Source organism: Lampetra fluviatilis, chromosome 5 (assembly GCF_964198595.1).
Source record: "Lampetra fluviatilis chromosome 5, kcLamFluv1.1, whole genome shotgun sequence".
Taxonomy (NCBI): Eukaryota; Metazoa; Chordata; class Hyperoartia; order Petromyzontiformes; family Petromyzontidae; genus Lampetra; species Lampetra fluviatilis.
The window spans coordinates 18,681,626-18,702,720 of NC_136279.1; the positions used below are offsets into that span (position 1 = coordinate 18,681,626).

The 21,095-nt window shown below is 46.6% G+C and overlaps 2 protein-coding genes across 2 annotated transcripts; one reads left to right on the top strand and one right to left on the bottom strand.

The window, feature by feature from the left end:
• Positions 1-5: 5 nt before the first annotated feature.
• POLR3K (RNA polymerase III subunit K) lies at positions 6-4,622 on the bottom strand. Its single transcript, XM_078857096.1, has 4 exons — positions 4,572-4,622; positions 1,802-1,951; positions 1,187-1,274; positions 6-530 (listed from the first exon to the last, which is right to left on the bottom strand). The coding sequence occupies exons 2-4, from the start codon at positions 1,910-1,912 to the stop codon at positions 403-405; spliced, it is 327 nt and encodes a 108-aa protein (XP_078713222.1). The 5' UTR covers positions 1,913-1,951; positions 4,572-4,622; the 3' UTR covers positions 6-402.
• A 122-nt stretch (positions 4,623-4,744) lies between these two features.
• Positions 4,745-19,803, top strand: SNRNP25 (small nuclear ribonucleoprotein U11/U12 subunit 25). Its single transcript, XM_078857077.1, has 7 exons — positions 4,745-4,913; positions 5,700-5,852; positions 7,071-7,264; positions 10,214-10,304; positions 16,258-16,363; positions 17,282-17,356; positions 18,727-19,803. Exons 2-7 carry the CDS (start codon positions 5,726-5,728, stop codon positions 18,782-18,784), a joined length of 651 nt encoding a protein of 216 aa, XP_078713203.1. The 5' UTR covers positions 4,745-4,913; positions 5,700-5,725; the 3' UTR covers positions 18,785-19,803.
• The last annotated feature ends 1,292 nt before the right edge of the window (positions 19,804-21,095 follow it).

The window sequence follows — 21,095 nt, forward strand, 5'->3', positions numbered from 1 at the left end:
AGCGATTATCTGGCTCAACTGCTTTAATGTAAAATACTTGTTGATCGACATCAACATCAGCCATCTGCAGAAGAAGAACACTTCCCAGGTCTACCAACTACCAGGAAAACATTCAGCGATAATGTAATAGTTCATGTGCGCGTGTGTGTGTGTGTGTATCACGTCACGAAATGTTTCTCACTGGCACCGCCACACGGTGAACCTTTGTCGGACGGGTCCATAAATGAAGCCACCGTACGATCCTTTCCGCAAGGGGATCAACAAAGCGTTCTTCACACCGATTCCGTCGTGTCCGCTGCCTCGGGGGGGACATTAAAGAGACCGCACGACGTCGTCGTCGTCGTCGCCGTCGTCGCCCCATCACGGGCGGCGCTGCGGCCTGGCAGCGTCGCGCCGCGCCGATCACTCGCGCCAGTTGTGGCCGCACTGCGCGTTGCAGCACTTGTAGAACGTGGTCATGGGCTCGTCGGCCGAGCGCGTCTGGATCTGCATGAAGTACGCGCGGGGGTGCTGGCACTTGGGGCACTGCTCTGAAGAGGAGGGCAAGACAAAGATTCCCCCCCCCATGTAGCCTTAACAGACTTTTGGGGCAAGTGTTGTTCGCGAGTAAAAATAAATTATAATGAATTATAATAAAACATTCCCAAGTCAACGGCCTATCACGCAACATATAAGGAACGCTGCGCGCACCCACACCCGAGCAAGCGAAGATTATAACGGACACCCATAGAGGGTTCAGAACATTTAGAGGATTTAAAAGTGCGCTTCACAGTCCAGAATTGATCTATAGGGCGACAGGGGGAGGGGGGGGCGGGGGAAGTTGTGCTGTGCATGACGGTGAGGAGATGATACAGCGATATAAACTACGTTAAGATGTACGGTATGTTGAACTTTTTTCGCACCATACATAGCCAACCGTGCTAATCGGCGGTGCGGGGTGGGGGGACGACAAACTCAACACAAAGAGCAGTTTGAAAGAAATGAGTTTTCGATCTGGATGATTTAAAAGTGCAGAGCTCCAACGGCTTCCTAATATCGGCAGGAGCATTCCAGACAGTCACAGAAGTGCATCTGAAAGCGCGAGCGACGCCGTGATCGTCTTCGTTCGATGGCCAGCCAAAAGCCGCCGCTGCGAGGATGACCAGGAGTTCGCGTGATGATGGTTCATGCGAGAAAGGGGAGACACCTGCGGTGGAGTCCACGTTCTCCCAGGCCTTGGCTCCACCCAGCACATCGTCCACCTCCTTCAGCTTCGGGTAATTCCGCGACGTAATCTGCTCCGGCACGTTGCGACAGCGTCGACCAAAGGAAGACAACGACAACAAAAAACGTAAACGGCTCTTGCACTGCACGTGGACACATAACTAGGTACAAACACGTCATAGAAAGCTGTTGAGGCACATGCTATTCGCAAGCACCTAGGAAGGCTCACACGGCACATGAGTGGGTGGGTGGCCAGCACCATACCAGATCACCTTTGTCTCTCGAGCGCCGATGTTAACACATCACACCAGGTACTCATTTTAGGCTTTGTCGACCTAGGGGAGGCCCAGGATTGGTTCATATGATCGTCACTGGTGTTGGCAGTAAGCAGGAATCGAACTCGGGTCACTGGATTCATAGTGCACTGCACTCACCACTACACTACCGCTCCCCACTCCCAACACACACACACACACCACATCACTCCCCCACATCTCATCCTTCACATCACACACAAACAGTTCTCATCACATCACTCCCCTCGCATCACACACACACACCACCCGTCACAGTACCCAAGGACGCGCCGATGCCTCACCTTGCGTGTGATGCTGTGCACATAGGGGCACGTGTTGCAGGCGAAGCGGAAGCATTTCTGCCCCTCCTCCACCACGAGCACGTTCCCACACGTCGGGCAGAACAGCAGCATCGCTCCTCTCCTCGCAGCAGAGCTCACGGAGCCTGGGGACTGAACACGCAGACCCGCAGTCAAACCCACACCCTGTACAAGTCCTAAACAAGCAGTTCTCAACCTGTGGGTCACGCTCCCACCCTGTCTCCCGGGGCGAGGGGGAGTTACAGGCTGCAGAATGGATACCGTGCAGGAGATATTTCGAGCGTGCCAGGAGGTAACATCAGTGCCACGTTTGGGCAGCAACGCACACCACTAATGCACAACATGAAACAAACGCCTTCTTAACAACACCACGTTGACCAGAGGCGTGGACATGTGATCTCTCCGAGGAGAACGAGGGGTCTCAGGGCACTCTTTGGGAGGGGTGGCCTTCATACCAAACATGTTGGGAACCATAACCGTGGCCCAGGGGTCGACAATCTGCGGTTCCGGAGGTGCGTGTGGGCTCTTTAAAGGGCTACTTCGTGACGCGATTGATGGACCCACCGTCTCGAATTCGCCACGTGGCATTGCGGCTCTTGAAATGTCGTCTTGTTTTTTTACTGGTAGCAACCACCTGGTTCCACATGCCCACAGGGGATTATTGTGTCCATCCGTCGTGCATACAAAAATGGGAGGGGTGGGGCTGGGTGGAGAGGGGCTGGGTGGGGCTGGTCATCCCGTGGTGCCCGTATAAAACTCAACGTTTAACCTACTCACGCCGACCTGTGCCCGCCCTCACAGTCGGGCATATTTGCGGAATACACCACGCCGCCGTTGACCCTGGCCATTGACCGAGCAACCCAACGTTCCTACCAGCTCCCTCCGCAGGAATGTGTTTACTGAATTAAAAAAAATCCCCTTGTTTTGGTTGCCGGTGCCTGGCCTAGCCCCTTTGTGTCAAGCAGCCAGGCGTAATACTTACAAGAAAACCCCGGGGTCGATCCTAGGCCGTTGGATCTCAACAACCAATGGAACACAAAATCAAGAGTGCGGATAAACAGGGGACGCCTTGTGTCTCGATAAAAACTTCCCCAGAGGCAAGGCTATAAAGTAAATATTCATATTACACCACCCACCCATCTGACTCTCATCCGTTTCCCAAGGCCAATCAACCATAATGATTTTTTCTCCCTCTTAATGAGAAAAAACGGTGTTATATATTCATCAACATGTATTTGTGTACATGCTCACTGAAGGAGAGATAAGAGAACGTATAGAGAATGAATATACGTTGAAACATTCGGCAATAACACCGTGACTTTACAAGGGTTAAATATATAACAGGCGACGTTTCGGCAACGACCCTTCTCCATATAAACCGTCGGCGATTAGTGGCGCCGTGAGCTCGCGAGTGGGTGCAGTCCATCATCATCATCGTCGTCAGCTATGATCACTCCACTGCTGAATGATAGCCTCACAAAGCCGTGGGAGCGAAATGTTGACTACCTCGCATGGTACGCAGGAGGTCGTGGGTTCGACCCCGACGCCTGCTGCGTATTTGCAGTTTGCGTGTCTCTCTCTTTCGCCCCCGTGGTCGCGTGGATTTTTCTCCGGGTTCCTCCGGGTTTTCCCCTCCACATTTAGAACCGACATGCGTTTGGCTTCTGCTTTAAATGCCTACATGATAAGCCACTTGGTTGAGCTATCATTTGTGATGACCAAAGTCGCTTCTAAAAAAAAATTAGCTATACAGCTCAGTGGGTCTTAACTGGTAAAATAAATCTAGATTTGAAGCTTTCGTGACTGCAGGAATCCATACTCTTTGGTTCTTTCGGTAAAGTCACGTAGAGTATGGTCAAATGAAATAACAATAGTAACATTTTGACAATGGCCATGTGCTTGACCCTACTACACCGTGGGTTCGTACAATTTGATGAAATCACTCAAGTTTTGAGAACAACACAAAACCCGCAGTCAAACCCGGACACATGAGTCTCTGTGGGCATTTCATTTCTGGCGATACATTTTTGTAATTTAAAATCGTAAATTAACACCCGAGTCTCACTATGAGATCTCTTTTACCAGTGGCAAAATATAGTAGGTGTTTACCCTTTTAAAGTGGTACAAAACTGACACCTTTATTCAAGGCATCATGTTTGCAATGACCACAACACAAGTAGTCAAAAAAGCAAACAAAAAGAAGCAACTCTGATAATGATAATAGTATGCACTGTCCTTGAAGTTGATTGGTCCACACCCGAGACAGCTTTCTTTAGAGCCTAGTCCCCATTGGTGTTGGACCAGATGACACCAGAAGGCGTACAACTCAAACACAGTGCAATATCAGAGTCTTGAGAACTCGGGGTAAGCATTTACACTATGAGATCTCTTTTACCAGTGGCAAAATATAGTAGTAGGTTTTTACCCTTTTAAACTGGTACAAAACTGACACCTTTATTCAAGGCATCATGTTTGCAATAACAAACAATAACAAACATGATGCCTTGAATAAAGGTGTCAGTTTTGTACCAGTTTAAAAGGGTAAAAACCTACTACTATACCCGAGTCTCACTTTCATTTCTGGTGGTATTTTTTTTTTGTCGATTAAAATCGAAAATTTGGCCCCGAATTCTACCCCCCCCCCCCCCCTCGTAATACTTTCGGCGAGGTAAACGCCGCAACTTTAAATTCACCACCCCCATCGAAACGTAAAACATTAATTACTGTACAAATATTGCACTCCTTACTGTACCTCGCCGCGTGGAACTGTACGAGCCGACCACGTGACCGGAACGAGACGCCCCTCCCCCCCTCATTAACATTGCTCGCGCGTGATTGGCTGATATCGGCGGGAGGGGCGGTGGGAGGGGTGGTCACGTTGTCGTGAACCAACCAATCACGAGGAGCCGCGTATTTAAGGTACAGTACGACCAGTGCAGAGTGGGCCGACTCTTTCCACTGCTGGATGAGGGCCGTGCCAATCGTGGTGACGCGGCCATGCTTCACCGCGCTGGTCAATGTGGGTCGGTGTGAACGAGGGGAGAAGAGACGTGGGGAGTGTACACAATACGTCTATAGGACAGCCATTGTCAATGTGAGTCACCCTCGCAAACGAGACTCATCCCCAGGTCTTTGGAGCTGCTCACATGGTGACACAAATACAATTGGAACTTGAGTTTGTGAGTCCTGGTTACTTGAGTTGAAGAGTCCTGGGTTCTTGAGTTTGTGAGTCATGGGTGCATGGATTTGTGAGTAACGGGTTTCAGTCCAGGGTTCTTGAATGTGTGAATCCTGGGTTTGATTCCTGGGTTGTTGAGTTTATGAGTCCTGGGTGCTTGAATTTACTTGAATTTGTGAATCCTGGGTTTTTGAGTTTGTGAATTCTGGGCTCTTGAGTTTGTGAGTCCTGAGTTTGAGTCCTGGGTTTTTGAGTTTGTGAATCCTGGGTTCTTGAATTTGTGAGTCCTGGGTTCTTGGGGTTTTTGAGTCCAGGGTTTTTGAGTTTGTGAATCCTGGGTTCTTGAATTTGTGAGTCCTGGGTTCTTGGGTTTTTTGAGTCCAGGGTTTTTGAGTTTGTGAATCCTGGGTTCTTGAATTTGTGAGTCCTGGGTTCTTGGGTTTTTTGAGTCCAGGGTTTTTGAGTTTGTGAATCCTGGGCTCTTGAATTTGTGAGTCCTGAGTTTGAGTCCTGGGTTCTTGGGTTTGTTGAGTCCAGGGTTTTTGAGTTTGTGAATCCTGGGCTCTTGAATTTGTGAGTCCTGAGTTTGAGTCCTGGGTTCTTGGGTTTGTTGAGTCCAGGGTTTTTAATCCTGGGTAGGGTTGCTGAGTTGAGGTCCCAGGTTTTTGGTTTGCGGCCCAATTCTCCTGTCCCTTCTCACAGAGTGGAACTTCTCCCCCGCTCGTGAAATGGAGACCAACGTGGAGACCAAGGCAGAGGAGACCAAGGCAGAGGAGACCAGGGATGAGACTCGCGATGGAGAGACTGGAGGTCGCATAGACGATGAAGAGGAGCGACGAGGTGATGGGGATGGAGGTGAAGTTTAATGATATAATCGTGTTAATACGCTTGATGATTGTAAAGGAAGTGATGCTGAATTTGAAGGATGGTATTCAAGTTCAAGTTGATTTATTAGGTATAGCCCTGTGAGCCATTCGGCTCTTGAATCGGGTGCAACCGCGACAAACAAAAAACATGAACAAAAAACATCTTAAAGTGAATATGTGACTAAGTGCAAACAGAAAATCCAAGAAAAGACAGCAAAATATTGCAGGAAAAAAATCACTGTACACCAACGCTGTGTGCAAAAATCCCAGTGGGATGCAAGTCAAACAACCAACAACAACCACAAGACAACTTAGATTAAGGCCATCAGTCTAACTCTGTACTACAACAAACAAACATGGCGAAACCAATACACTTTTCGAAATCACCAAAATAAAGCCATGAAAGCAATGAAACAGTGATCATAGGAACTGTGACTGAATTTTCACGGTATTGATGGTAAGGTTCGTGGTGATGGTTATGGTGATTATTAACAGCAGCGTCAGTGATATTAATTGCAGTCCTTTGTCAGTCCACTGCTGGATGAAGGCCTCCCAATGCCATGTCGCTCACAGAGGTTGTTTGACCATACTTCACGCTGGGTGATGGAGGTTGGGGAAGGGGATTGGCCCAGGACTGATGCAGATGTCACTCGCTACTGATATGAGCCGTGGTCGGTAATTAATCGTGTGGTGCGCTAACCATGGCACCACCACTCCACCAGTCCATGGTCATAGCTGTGGGACATTGGTGTGGATGATTGTGGTGATAATGATTAAGGTTGCGATGATGGTGGCGATTGTAACACAAGTTTTGTTCCTGGGTACTAAGTGTTATTTTTTAATTGCTTATGCCTAAAAAGTATAGAAAATGACTTATTCTCCACAAATTTTTTTTAGAAAAAACTACGACGTTTCGATCGCAACACAAGCGGTCATCTTCAGGAAAAGACGACCGCTATCTACGCGACTTTACCGAAAGATCCAAGAATATGAATTCCTGCAGTCACGAAAGCTTTAAGTCAAGATTTTTCACTGTCCTGGTCAAAAAAGCAAAGTTTGTGGGGAATAATAACCATTTTCTGTACTTTTGAGGCATCAGCAATTAGGAAATAACACTACCCAGGAACAAAAACAACTTTTGTGTTACACTGTTAAAACAATGACGGTGATATTTGTGTATTTGATGTTGACGTTTCCTGTGATGAAGAAGCTGCTCGCGGCAAAGTTCATGAAGATGCCAAACGAGATCGTGATGAGGAGGATGACGATGACGAGGAGGACGAGGAGGATGATGACGAGGAGGACGAGGAGAAAATGAGCCACACGCAGTTCCTGGATGTCTTCCAGGAGGGCATGGCCAGGATTCTCCAGGACCCCCTGCTGTGCGACCTCCCCGTGGGGGTCAGTGGGGGTGGGGGGAGGAGGTAGAGCAGTGGCGCAGCGGTTCGTGCGCTGCGCTACAAACCCGAGTTCAATTCCCGCTCACAGTCAACATCGGTGACGAATATCTGAACCTGTCGGTCCTGGGCCTCCCCTAGGTCGACTCGGCCTCAAATGAGTGCCTGGTGCAGTGTGTAAACATCGCCACTGAGGAGACAAAGGCGGGCAGCGCTATACAGGGAATCTTTGTCTGTGGAAGTGGTAGAGTAATGTTTCTTCATCGTCACCATAGCCTATGACCTCATCACTTATAACACTGGTCAACACACTTTTTCTGGAATAAGGTATTCCAACGGTTTTAATGTAATTTTGGGGTGCTGATTCCAAATCTGGCATCAGTTTTTGTCTATCACATCAGGTTTTTGAGATATCAAATATTGCATTTTCAATAAAAACTGCCGAAGAAAAATATTAAATAAATGTGGATATCTACATAAAATGATATTATAAACGCACTATCCTAAAAATACAGCACTATATTTTAACACTAAAGCAGTCACTGACTCGCAACAACTTGCAATCATAAGTGACAGAGTTAATTTCGGGTAAAATGAATGAAAATGGGGTATGCCGATAGCATAAAATGAGATGTGATAGAGCAAATCTGAGATCAGATTTGGAATCAGCACCCTGAAATTAGTCTAAAACAGCTGCAAAAGTCCAGGCCAGAAAAAAACTTTTTTTTTGTTGACCAGTGTAATGCACCCCATCTGGTCAAATCTGAGACGCCAACCAGGATTTTACATGAATAGTGTGTGGAAATTAATAAGCCTCTTTTCACACATCTCTCCCTCTACATAAAAAATAAAGTTTTTTTTTCTTTACACATTCTCGGCCTTCTGGGAGCGCATCATTCCAGCACCATTGGTTCAAGATGAGTGAAACTGTGGACCGGTTTCGACAATCATTGTCTCATCAGCAGAGTCGGGCCTGTTTGAATCTGTGCTGGAGAACTACCAGATTGTGTACAGGCCTGTACCCTCTCTCTTAGATATGGGTCATAGTTTGATGCAAAGCGTGTGGATTGGCAATCGCCATGCACACAGAGGTTGTTATACTGCAGCACAATCTATTGTGCTCGGTTTCAATGCTCCCACATCTGTACTACTTGTCCTAAATCCACACTGATCAACACGGTAAAGTTTGGTCGATCAACTCCCACGACCCGTATCGCGTAGGCAGGCTGTCATTTAGCAGTGGATGTCCAGAGTGGTCGAGATGTCTTGTGACCCCCCCCCCCTTCGAATTTATTCACCCCTAACATTTTGTTCCCTTTGCTTATTTATTTGTGTTTTAAATAAACCTTACTTATTTATTTCAGATGGCTGATACGAGTTCATATACTATTGAAGAACGGCTTGTAGTGAGCATATGGGCGCATGAAAGATCACACACCAGAAAAACTATGAAAGATGTCCGAAAGGATTTTTGTGAAAGATTTAACAAAGACGCTCCACCCAAATGGACAATACTGAGGTGGGAGCATAAGCTGTTTTCCACAGGATCGATATTGGACAAAAAAAGGACTGGGAGACCTTCTAAGCGAAAGGAGCAATGCGCAGCAGTTGCCCTATCGGTCGAGCGCTCGCCCGAAAAGTCACTCCGAAAAAGATCATCCGAACTTGGTATCCCAAAAACCACACTGTTAACATGCATGAAAGATTATCGTAAATTGAAATCGTTCAAGCCTACGTTTGTCAACGAGCTAAGCGATGCGGGCTTACAAAAAAGGAGCGAAGCTTGTGGCCAGTTTGGTGAAGTTTTTGAGATTCTCCCACAACTTGGTAAGGTTTTTTTGTTTTCAGACGAATGTGCAATTTATCGCGGTGCACGTAATAGAAATGTAAAATATTTTGGAGTAAAGTTAATCCACGTTATTACGAACAGTCAAAACATAATCCACCACATGTTGTGATGTGGGCGGCGATATCAAGCAAACATTTGTTTAGTCCTTATTTTTTTTATGGTTCTGTTAATCAACATTTGTATCTAACCATGTTGAAGGATTGGTTTGTTTCACAGCTTGAAAGTTTAAATCTTCTTGGGCTTGTTTGCCTTCAGCAGGATGGGGCACCTGGCCACTACGCAATCTCTGTTCGAGAATTCCTAAATTTAGTTTTTTGGGGGATAATTGGATAGGCAGAGGCTCAATACATTTTACACCACCGCTTAATTGGCCTCCAAGGAGTTCTGATCTCTCCTCCTGTGATAGCTCACCATGGGGATTTATCAAAGGATGGGTCTCAAAAGAAAGGTACAGGACAACAGAAGAATGGAAAGATGCTCTTAAGAATAATACATTTTTCTCAAGTGGACCTGGCAATTTTGCCTAAAATGTCTCGTAGGAAATGCCGCCGAAGTCGATGCTGGTTCTCGGATAGACTTACTGGACCCTTAACAAGGACATTATTAATATTGACAATGATGATATTTAATGAAGTGATATATTGATAACATTACATTACGCACCCATTGGTATGTAAAACATATTCAGTTTTTGCGAATTAAATGGGGGTAACAAGACATCTGGACCACCCTGTACATCGTCATCCGCGTTGTCATCGTCATAAAACAGTTCAAGACGGCATGGACCCAACATCCCAGTCCAGGCTCCTCAAGATTTTTCATCAACCAATTTACAGCGCAATCAAAGTTGTAACGTACGAGAATTGAGCAAGTTTACTCTTGTAAGAACTTGGGGGGGGGGCGGGGGACGGGGCAGGGAGAGAGGGGGGGGGGCTAAGAGACGGCGAGTCTGAATTCCCAGAGCGGAGCGAGCGAGGGAGCGGAAGAGAGGAGCGCTGCGACCCGCGTCAGTTGCACGCGGTGTGGATGTGACGACGCGGCAACAGTATTCTGACAGAGCAGAGAGACTGTGACCACGACTGCTGTTGCCGTGGTGCTGCGCAGGTGACGCTGGAGGAGATTCGGTCCCAGATCGCCCTGGAGCACGGCCGCGCCATGACGGTTCGGGTCGTGCGCGAAGACGGCGATGTCCTGCGTAAGGAGCCACCGCTCGGCCGTGCGATGGTGGTGGTGATGTTGGTAGTAATAGAATGATGGTGGTGATGGTGTTGGTAGTAATAGAATGATGGTGGTGATGGTGTTGGTAGTAATAGAATGATGGTGGTGGTGATGTTGGTAGTAATAGAATGATGGTGGTGATGGTGATGGTAGTAATAGAATGATGGTGGTGGTGATGTTGGTAGTAATAGAATGATGGTGGTGATGGTGATGGTAGTAATAGAATGATGGTGGTGATGGTGATGGTAGTAATAGAATGATGGTGGTGATGGTGTTGGTAGTAATAGAATGATGGTGGTGATGGTGTTGGTAGTAATAGAATGATGGTGGTGGTGATGTTGGTGGTAATAGAATGATGGTGGTGGTGATGTTGGTAGCAATAGAATGATGGTGGTGATGTTGGTGGTAATAGAATGATGGTGGTGGTGATGTTGGTAGTAATAGAATGATGGTGGTGATGGTGATGGTAGTAATAGAATGATGGTGGTGATGGTGATGGTAGTAATAGAATGATGGTGGTGATGGTGTTGGTAGTAATAGAATGATGGTGGTGATGGTGTTGGTAGTAATAGAATGATGGTGGTGGTGATGTTGGTGGTAATAGAATGATGGTGGTGGTGATGTTGGTAGCAATAGAATGATGGTGGTGATGTTGGTGGTAATAGAATGATGGTGATGATGTTGGTAGTAATAGAATGATGGTGGTGATGGTGATGGTAGTAATAGAATGATGGTGGTGATGGTGTTGGTAGTAATACAATGATGGTGGTGGTGATGTTGGTGGTAATAGAATGATGGTGGTGATGGTGTTGGTAGTAATAGAATGATGGTGGTGATGGTGTTGGTGGTAATAGAATGATGGTGGTGATGGTGTTGGTGGTAATAGAATGATGGTGGTGGTGGTGTTGGTAGTAATAGAATGATGATGGTGATGGTGTTGGTAGTAATAGAATGATGGTGATGGTGGTGTTGGTAGTAATAGAATGATGATGGTGATGGTGTTGGTAGTAATAGAATGATGATGGTGGTGGTGTTGGTAGTAATAGAATGATGATGGTGATGGTGTTGGTAGTAATAGAATGATGGTGGTGATGGTGTTGGTAGTAATAGAATGATGATGGTGATGGTAGTAATAGAATGATGATGGTGATGGTAGTAATAGAATGATGATGGTGGTGATGTTGGTGGTAATAGAATGATGGTGGTGATGGTGTTGGTAGTAATAGAATGATGGTGGTGGTGATGTTGGTGGTAATAGAATGATGGTGGTGATGGTGTTGGTAGTAATAGAATGATGATGGTGGTGGTGTTGGTAGTAATAGAATGATGATGGTGATGGTGTTGGTAGTAATAGAATGATGGTGGTGATGGTGTTGGTAGTAATAGAATGATGATGGTGATGGTGTTGGTAGTAATAGAATGATGGTGGTGATGGTGTTGGTAGTAATAGAATGATGATGGTGATGGTGTTGGTAGTAATAGAATGATGGTGGTGATGGTGATGGTAGTAATAGAATGATGGTGGTGATGGTGTTGGTAGTAATAGAATGATGGTGGTGATGATGTTGGTAGTAATAGAATGATGATGGTGATGGTGATGGTAGTAATAGAATGATGGTGGTGATGGTGATGGTAGTAATAGAATGATGGTGGTGATGGTGATGGTAGTAATAGAATGATGGTGGTGATGATGTTGGTAGTAATAGAATGATGGTGGTGATGGTGATGGTAGTAATAGAATGATGGTGGTGATGATGTTGGTAGTAATAGAATGATGATGGTGATGGTGATGGTAGTAATAGAATGATGGTGGTGATGGTGATGGTAGTAATAGAATGATGGTGGTGATGGTGTTGGTAGTAATAGAATGATGGTGGTGATGGTGTTGGTAGTAATAGAATGATGGTGGTGATGATGTTGGTAGTAATAGAATGATGGTGGTGATGGTGTTGGTAGTAATAGAATGATGGTGGTGATGTTGGTAGCAATAGAATGATGATGGTGATGATGTTGGTAGTAATAGAATGATGGTGATGGTGATGGTAGTAATAGAATGATGGTGGTGATGATGTTGGTAGTAATAGAATGATGGTGGTGATGGTGTTGGTAGTAATACAATGATGGTGGTGATGTTGGTAGCAATAGAATGATGATGGTGATGATGTTGGTAGTAATAGAATGATGGTGATGGTGATGATGTTGGTAGTAATAGAATGATGGTGGTGATGGTGTTGGTAGTAATAGAATGATGGTGGTGATGGTGTTGGTAGTAATAGAATGATGGTGATGGTGTTGGTAGTAATAGAATGATGATGGTGGTGATGTTGGTAGTAATAGAATGATGGTGGTGATGATGTTGGTAGCAATAGAATGATGGTGGTGATGATGTTGGTAGCAATAGAATGATGGTGGTGATGGTGTTGGTAGTAATAGAATGATGGTGGTGATGATGTTGGTAGCAATAGAATGATGATGGTGATGATGTTGGTAGCAATAGAATGATGATGGTGATGGTAGTAATAGAATGATGGTGGTGATGATGTTGGTAGTAATAGAATGATGATGGTGATGGTAGTAATAGAATGATGGTGGTGATGGTGTTGGTAGTAATAGAATGATGGTGGTGATGATGTTGGTAGTAATAGAATGATGGTGGTGATGGTGTTGGTAGTAATAGAATGATGATGGTGGTGATGTTGGTAGTAATAGAATGATGGTGGTGATGGTGTTGGTAGCAATAGAATGATGGTGGTGGTGATGATGTTGGTAGTAATAGAATGATGGTGGTGGTGATGGTGTTGGTAGTAATAGAATGATGGTGGTGATGTTGGTGGTAATAGAATGATGGTGGTGATGGTGTTGGTGGTAATAGAATGATGATGGTGGTGATGTTGGTAGTAATAGAATGATGGTGGTGATGGTGTTGGTAGCAATAGAATGATGGTGGTGATGGTGTTGGTAGTAATAGAATGATGGTGGTGATGGTGTTGGTAGTAATAGAATGATGATGGTGGTGATGTTGGTAGTAATAGAATGATGGTGGTGATGGTGTTGGTAGCAATAGAATGATGGTGGTGGTGATGATGTTGGTAGTAATAGAATGATGGTGGTGGTGATGGTGTTGGTAGTAATAGAATGATGGTGGTGATGTTGGTGGTAATAGAATGATGGTGGTGATGGTGTTGGTGGTAATAGAATGATGGTGGTGGTGATGGTAGTAATAGAATGATGGTGGTGGTGATGGTGGTAGTAATAGAATGATGGTGGTGATGGTGTTGGTAGTAATAGAATGATGGTGGTGGTGATGGTAGTAATAGAATGATGGTGGTGATGGTGTTGGTAGTAATAGAATGATGGTGGTGGTGATGGTGGTAGTAATAGAATGATGGTGGTGATGGTGTTGGTGGTAATAGAATGATGGTGGTGGTGATGGTAGTAATAGAATGATGGTGGTGGTGATGGTGGTAGTAATAGAATGATGGTGGTGGTGATGGTAGTAATAGAATGATGGTGGTGGTGATGGTGTTGGTAGTAATAGAATGATGGTGGTGGTGATGGTGGTAGTAATAGAATGATGGTGGTGGTGATGGTGGTAATAGAATGATGGTGGTGGTGATGGTGGTAATAGAATGATGGTGGTGATGGTGTTGGTAGTAATAGAATGATGGTGGTGGTGATGGTGGTAGTAATAGAATGATGGTGGTGGTGATGGTGGTAATAGAATGATGGTGGTGGTGATGGTGGTAATAGAATGATGGTGGTGATGGTGTTGGTAGTAATAGAATGATGGTGGTGATGATGTTGGTAGTAATAGAATGATGGTGGTGGTGATGGTGGTAGTAATAGAATGATGGTGGTGGTGATGGTGGTAATAGAATGATGGTGGTGATGGTGTTGGTAGTAATAGAATGATGGTGGTGATGGTGTTGGTAGTAATAGAATGATGGTGGTGGTGATGTTGGTAGTAATAGAATGATGGTGGTGATGGTAGTAATAGAATGATGGTGGTGATGGTGTTGGTAGTAATAGAATGATGGTGGTGATGGTGATGGTAGTAATAGAATGATGGTGATGGTGGTGATGGTAGTAATAGAATGATGGTGGTGATGGTAGTAATAGAATGATGGTGGTGATGGTGATGGTAGTAATAGAATGATGGTGGTGATGGTGTTGGTAGTAATAGAATGATGGTGGTGATGGTGATGGTAGTAATAGAATGATGGTGATGGTGGTGATGGTAGTAATAGAATGATGGTGGTGATGGTAGTAATAGAATGATGGTGGTGATGGTGTTGGTAGTAATAGAATGATGGTGGTGATGGTGATGGTAGTAATAGAATGATGGTGGTGATGGTGTTGGTAGTAATAGAATGATGGTGGTGATGGTGTTGGTAGTAATAGAATGATGGTGGTGATGGTGTTGGTAGTAATAGAATGATGGTGGTGGTGATGTTGGTGGTAATAGAATGATGGTGGTGATGGTGTTGGTAGTAATAGAATGATGGTGGTGATGGTGTTGGTAGTAATAGAATGATGGTGGTGATGTTGGTAGTAATAGAATGATGGTGGTGATGGTGTTGGTAGTAATAGAATGATGGTGGTGATGGTGTTGGTAGTAATAGAATGATGGTGGTGGTGATGGTAGTAATAGAATGATGGTGGTGGTGATGATGTTGGTAGTAATAGAATGATGGTGGTGGTGATGTTGGTGGTAATAGAATGATGGTGGTGATGGTGTTGGTGGTAATAGAATGATGGTGGTGGTGATGGTAGTAATAGAATGATGGTGGTGGTGATGGTGGTAGTAATAGAATGATGGTGGTGGTGATGGTAGTAATAGAATGATGGTGGTGGTGATGGTGGTAGTAATAGAATGATGGTGGTGGTGATGGTGGTAATAGAATGATGGTGGTGGTGATGGTGGTAGTAATAGAATGATGGTGGTGGTGATGGTGGTAGTAATAGAATGATGGTGGTGGTGATGGTGGTAATAGAATGATGGTGGTGGTGATGGTAGTAATAGAATGATGGTGGTGATGGTGTTGGTAGTAATAGAATGATGGTGGTGGTGATGGTGGTAGTAATAGAATGATGGTGGTGGTGATGGTGGTAATAGAATGATGGTGGTGGTGATGGTGGTAGTAATAGAATGATGGTGGTGATGGTGTTGGTAGCAATAGAATGATGGTGGTGATGGTGTTGGTAGCAATAGAATGATGGTGGTGATGGTGTTGGTAGTAATAGAATGATGGTGATGGTGTTGGTGATGGTAGTAATAGAATAATGATGGTGATGGTGTTGGTAGTAATAGAATGATGGTGATGGTGTTGGTAGTAATAGAATGATGGTGATGGTGTTGGTAGTAATAGAATGATGGTGATGGTGATGGTGGTAATAGAATGATGGTGGTGGTGATGTTGGTAGTAATAGAATGATGGTGATGGTGATGGTGTTGGTAGTAATAGAATGATGGTGGTGGTGGTGATGGTAGTAATACAATGATGGTGTGGTGGTGGTGATAATGACTATGGTTGTGGTGATGATGTTGGTAGTAATACAATGATGGTGTGGTGGTGGTGATAATGACGATGGTTGTGGTGATGATGGCAATGGTGGCGATGTTGTTCGTGGTAATGATGGTGGTGATGGCGTCGATGATTGTGATGGTGGTGGTAATAATGATGATGATAGTGGTGGTGGTGTTTGTGGTAATGATGAGGGTGGTGGCGATGATGATGACGACGGTGATAATGACTATGGTTGTGGAGATGGTGGCAATGGTGGCGATGTTGTTCGTGGTAATGATGGTGGTGATGGCGTCGACGATTGTGATGGTGGTGGTAATAATGATGATGATAGTGGTGGTGGTGTTTGTGGTAATGATGAGGGTGGTGGCGATGACGACGACGCTGATGATGTGTGTGGTGCAGCGGTCGTCGTGCAGCAGGATGCATCGGTGCTCGACCTGAAGAAGGCGCTGCGGCGCCACATGCAGCTGAAGATGGAGCGCGAGTCACGGACGCGCCTCGTCAGCTGGTGCGTCCCCACTTCGCACATCGTCATCGTCAGCCGTGATCTGTCCACTGGTGGATGAGGCTCTTCCCATGCCATCTTTCGCGTTTTCACAATGCAACGCTTCACACGGAACGATTTTACTTCTCCGTCTCCGTGGCGTGAGGGTCGTCCTCTTGGGCGCATGACCTCTTTCATCTGCCATTCCATTGTTGGCCTCGACCACCCGGCCATCGTCAATTCCGGCGATGACGTGTCCTGCCCACTTTGCCTGATTCAATAGTCGGCGTGATGTCTAGAACTCGTGCGTCTTTGACTCGTGCCTTCTTCTTCCTTACCCTTGCTACACAATCCAAAGCATTCACATCGGCATGCTTTGGAAACATTTTCAGCTTGATGTATATCGCAGAGGATTGAAATCTTTCTTCACATTAGGCACATATATTAACGTGCTTAAATATACGGAGACTCCCGTGGAGTTTCACAAACTCATGCCATATACACGCTCACATGAGAGGCATGTTTGTTTTGTGACGCACACACATTAGGAGTGTCATTCATTGCCCGGCCAGCACTTCTGCAGAACATGCGAGTGCGTATGTTCGCGTGTGGAGCGGTGACACAGTGGTCAGTGCACTGCCCTACGAATATCTGAACCTTGACACGCCTGTATTATTGACGGAAAGGCTAAAGCCTATTCTTTTTTCATAATTTTTTCTCATCATCTGAACCAGTCTTGGGCCTCCCCTAGGTAGACTCGGCCTTACATGACTACCAGGTGCAGCGCGTGAACATCAGCATTGGGCAGACGAAGGCGGCTCGGCGTTGAGCCGGCCACTCAAACCCTCGTGTCACCTGCTGGCTTTCGTGGGTGCTCGCGAACAGCAGCACTTGTCCCAACAGTCCGTTAAGGCTACGCGGGGGATCTTTGTCTTTACGCAGGAGGTACGTGTGGAGGACCTACCACATGGTGTTTGAGGGTCACCAGCTACTCGATGACTCCAAGCTGCTCAAGGAGTGAGTTTCGGCATCCACCTCGCGTCCACCCACTGGGGGGGGGGGGTGATGACGACAGCCCTCCCACGCCCCCCCCACCCTCTTCACGCGATCCCTCGCTGTTGTCGGCATCGCTTCGGGTACCGTTTCTGACGACCTCCCGGTACGGGGAGCAACAATCAAAGTCAAGGATCGGAAAACAAAGATGGTCCTTACCAGGCCCAAACAAACGCTGCCATTGGGACCCCTGGCATCCACTTGCAGATGCCGTAATGCAGAGATCCGTAGCAGCGCAGAGGGTTAACACTGCGCTGCTACCACTGAGAAACCTCAAGCCTCTTAAGTTGACGCTGTATTGTTTGGTGACGCCGCATCGTGCAGCGGTGCATGAGCACGGATACAAACTCAATATGCTCGTCAACAGCACTGCCGGAAAAAGAAAGATATCGGTGATTTTATTTTTGTGCGATCACCCTTCCACATAGCTCGTAAATGGAGATTCCAGAGAGGAAGTGGACACGAAAACGTGGGCTGCACATGACTCCGTGTTTTAATGTTTGCTGATGAACACTTTTCAATGGGCATATCAAAAGTTACATATTAGTTCCTGTTGAGTAACAAACCCCATCGGTATTGACAAGAGTATTAATGAATACACTTATTTATACTGAAAGTAAAGTTTCATAAGATGTTGCTGTCACATTCCATTATGGGAAGAACAGTTGTACGTCAACACTGGGTGGGTAATAATTCACCTCCGCACTCCTCAACCGGTCCACAAATTGCCACGATGATCCGGGGGTCATCCAGGGGTCGCGTGATTCAAGAGCGCAAACATTCGACAGGTGCATTGACATGGGTGGCAGGAGACGTGAAGAGGCTTTGAAATTAAATGGAGTTTTACTGGTAGGAACCTCCTGGTTACACCAGCCCACGGGGGATTATTGTGTCTGTCCGTCGTGCAGGGAGGGGCTGGGTGGGGAGGGAGGGGCTGGGTGGGGAGGGTGGGGTGGGACTGGGTGGGGAGGGGCTGGTCACCCCGTGGTGCCCTTATAAAACTCAACGTTTAACCTACTCGCCTTCATAGATGCTACTCGCTAACAGCATTTGCACCAAAAAAATATGCTAAAACTATACGGGGGATCTTTGTCTTGTGCACTTAAGCGTCTCCCTGCTCTAACAAGCAATGTAACCCAGTCTTGATTTCCCATAAAGTGACTACTCATTTTATGGACCCAAGACCAATTCGATGATGATGATGACAATGATGACGATGATTGAATAATGAGGATGATGATGATTGGCTGCCTCGAGTCCTGACCGTAAGTGCAAGTCTCGATGTCCGACCACGACCGCATCTCCAATTAAACGAACGTCTCCTGTCGCCACAGCTATGGCATCCGGAACCGCGACGAGGTGACCTTCGGCAAGACGCTGCGCAAACGGTAGCCGACCATCGCCGACCCAGGTCGCCGGGTCGACACCGCGGCAACTTGGTGTTGACGTTCGTCACTGCCGCCGCCGCGATGTCTCAACTCGACGGACGGTGTCGGCTGGAGGAGACCAGGAACCAGAGGTCGCAAACGGGTTTTGATTCCTTACCCGTACCCGGCCTCACCAGGGTCGTAAACAGGTACCCGTACCCAGCCGGGTACGGGTAGCCGGGTATCGGGTAGGGCACGGGTATCGGGTACCCGATTGCGACCTCTGGGGTGAAGCCATGTTGCAGGCGCGGGTGGGTTGATTCTAGGAACTTGAATTGTGAGAAGAGACAAGACGCTGGGAAATGAGTGACAAACGGTTACTCACCAGTGACTCACGGTCTACCCGTACGCGGCCGCACCAGAGTCGCAAACGGGTACCCGTACCCGACCGGGTACGGGTAGCCGGGTATCGGGTAGGGTACGGGTATCGGGTACCCGGTTGCGACCTCTGCCAGGAACCCCAAGGGAAAGGGGGACTGGTAACCCTGGAAGATCGGATACCGATAACCTTTATTTCATACCATCTGAGAACCGATTTGAGAACCAGGCATTTGTTTCAAGGGAGGTCAACGAACCTGGGAGGAATCCGTCGGCCCTGAGATATAAGCTCGTGGAGATCAGGGCTGCATTATTGAGCAGATGGAGACCCAGGGCAGAGTACCCGGTTGAGACCAGCAGCCCAGGAAAATTATGGGAGATCAGGGATACCCAGGAGAAGGCTGAGACCGAGAGAGAGAGAGAGAATATCGAGGCGTAGAGGAAAGGCCCCTTACCCAATATTTCAATTTGTCGGTGAGCACGCGTCTAACCAGGCCACCCACACAGGTGGGAATGGTTTCTTTTTACAGTTGTGTTATTTTTCACGTCGGATTTCATATTTAAGTTGTTCCGGTTGTCGCGCCTACGGCATTTGAAGATGGTAATTGCGATGGCGTTTCTGCGCACTTGAAGTAAAGAAATAAACTTTTCCCCGCTTTCCTGAGATATTTGAGTGGCGTGTGAATGTGTCATGTTCTCAGGCCAGCCACAAACCACCTACTAGAAATCCCCCCCCCCACCCCATCGAATACAATAGATTTGGTTTTGCGTTTAATTCCATCGACCCTGCCCTGTTAGATCATTCGACGCAAAAAGGTCAACAATCTCCGGGTTGTGCCAAGTGGAGTGGTGGCGTTGTGGTAAGCACAGTGAGTGCTCTCTGAACCCCAACGACTCGAGTTTGATTATCGCCTACAGCTCCAACAACAACTTTCGCAGCAGCAGGGTTTTAATTTGTCCGAGTCGCGCGCTTTACCACGTGGTGGCGCTGTGGCTCAAGTGCGATTCGCAGCCTAAAGAAAGTGCTTACTATTCTTAGGGTTTTTCGGTAAAGTAACGTAGGTAAAACATTTAAATTAATAAAATAAAAATCACGACATTTCGGAGGCAACACAAGCTTCCGTCTTCAGGTGGAACCGTCACAGCACGATTGCTGTATCATTATTTTACTTTTATGAATTTAAATTTTTTACTTACGTGACTTTACCGAAAAAACTTAAGAATATGAATCCTTGCAGTCACGAAAGCTTCAGAGTGCTTAATGCTGTGAAGGGTCATTGCCTGAAACGTCGCCTGTTATATAATTTTCATTTTTAAGGCAACAGTGTTCATGACGAACTCGTTGACTTCATTTAAGTAGCTTTGCTTGTGCATCACTGGCAACACAGCATCACCAAATCGTCTGAATGGGGTTCGGGCTGGGTTATGAACAGGTTATGGGTTGGGTTTGGCTTGTAGTTTGTGATTGGGTTGTAGGTATGGTAATGGTTGAAATTATCGTTTGGATTATGATTAGATGTGTGGTGAGGTTTAGGATTTACTCGAAGGTAATTGAAGTGTAAATATGCGTAAAATTGGGATTTGGAATTATACAGTAAATTAGACTAGGTGTATTTCTTGGGAGTGGGTAGGATACGGGATACGGTTAGGATCTGCGTTAGGGTTATTGTGTGGATTGGGGTGTTTGTGTTGGGTGTAGGGCTGGGTGTAGGGCTAGGTGCTGGGTGTAGGGCTGGGTGTAGGGCTAGGGCTGGGTGTAGGGCTAGTGCTGGGTGTAGGGCTGGGTGTAGGGCTAGGGCTGGGTGTAGGGCTGGGTGTAGGGCTGGGTGTAGGGCTAGGGCTGGGTGTAGGGCTAGGGCTGGGTGTAGGGCTGGGTGTAGGGCTAGGGCTGGGTGTAGGGCTAGTGCTGGGTGTAGGGCTGGGTGCTGGGTGTAGGGCTAGGGCTGGGTGTAGGGCTG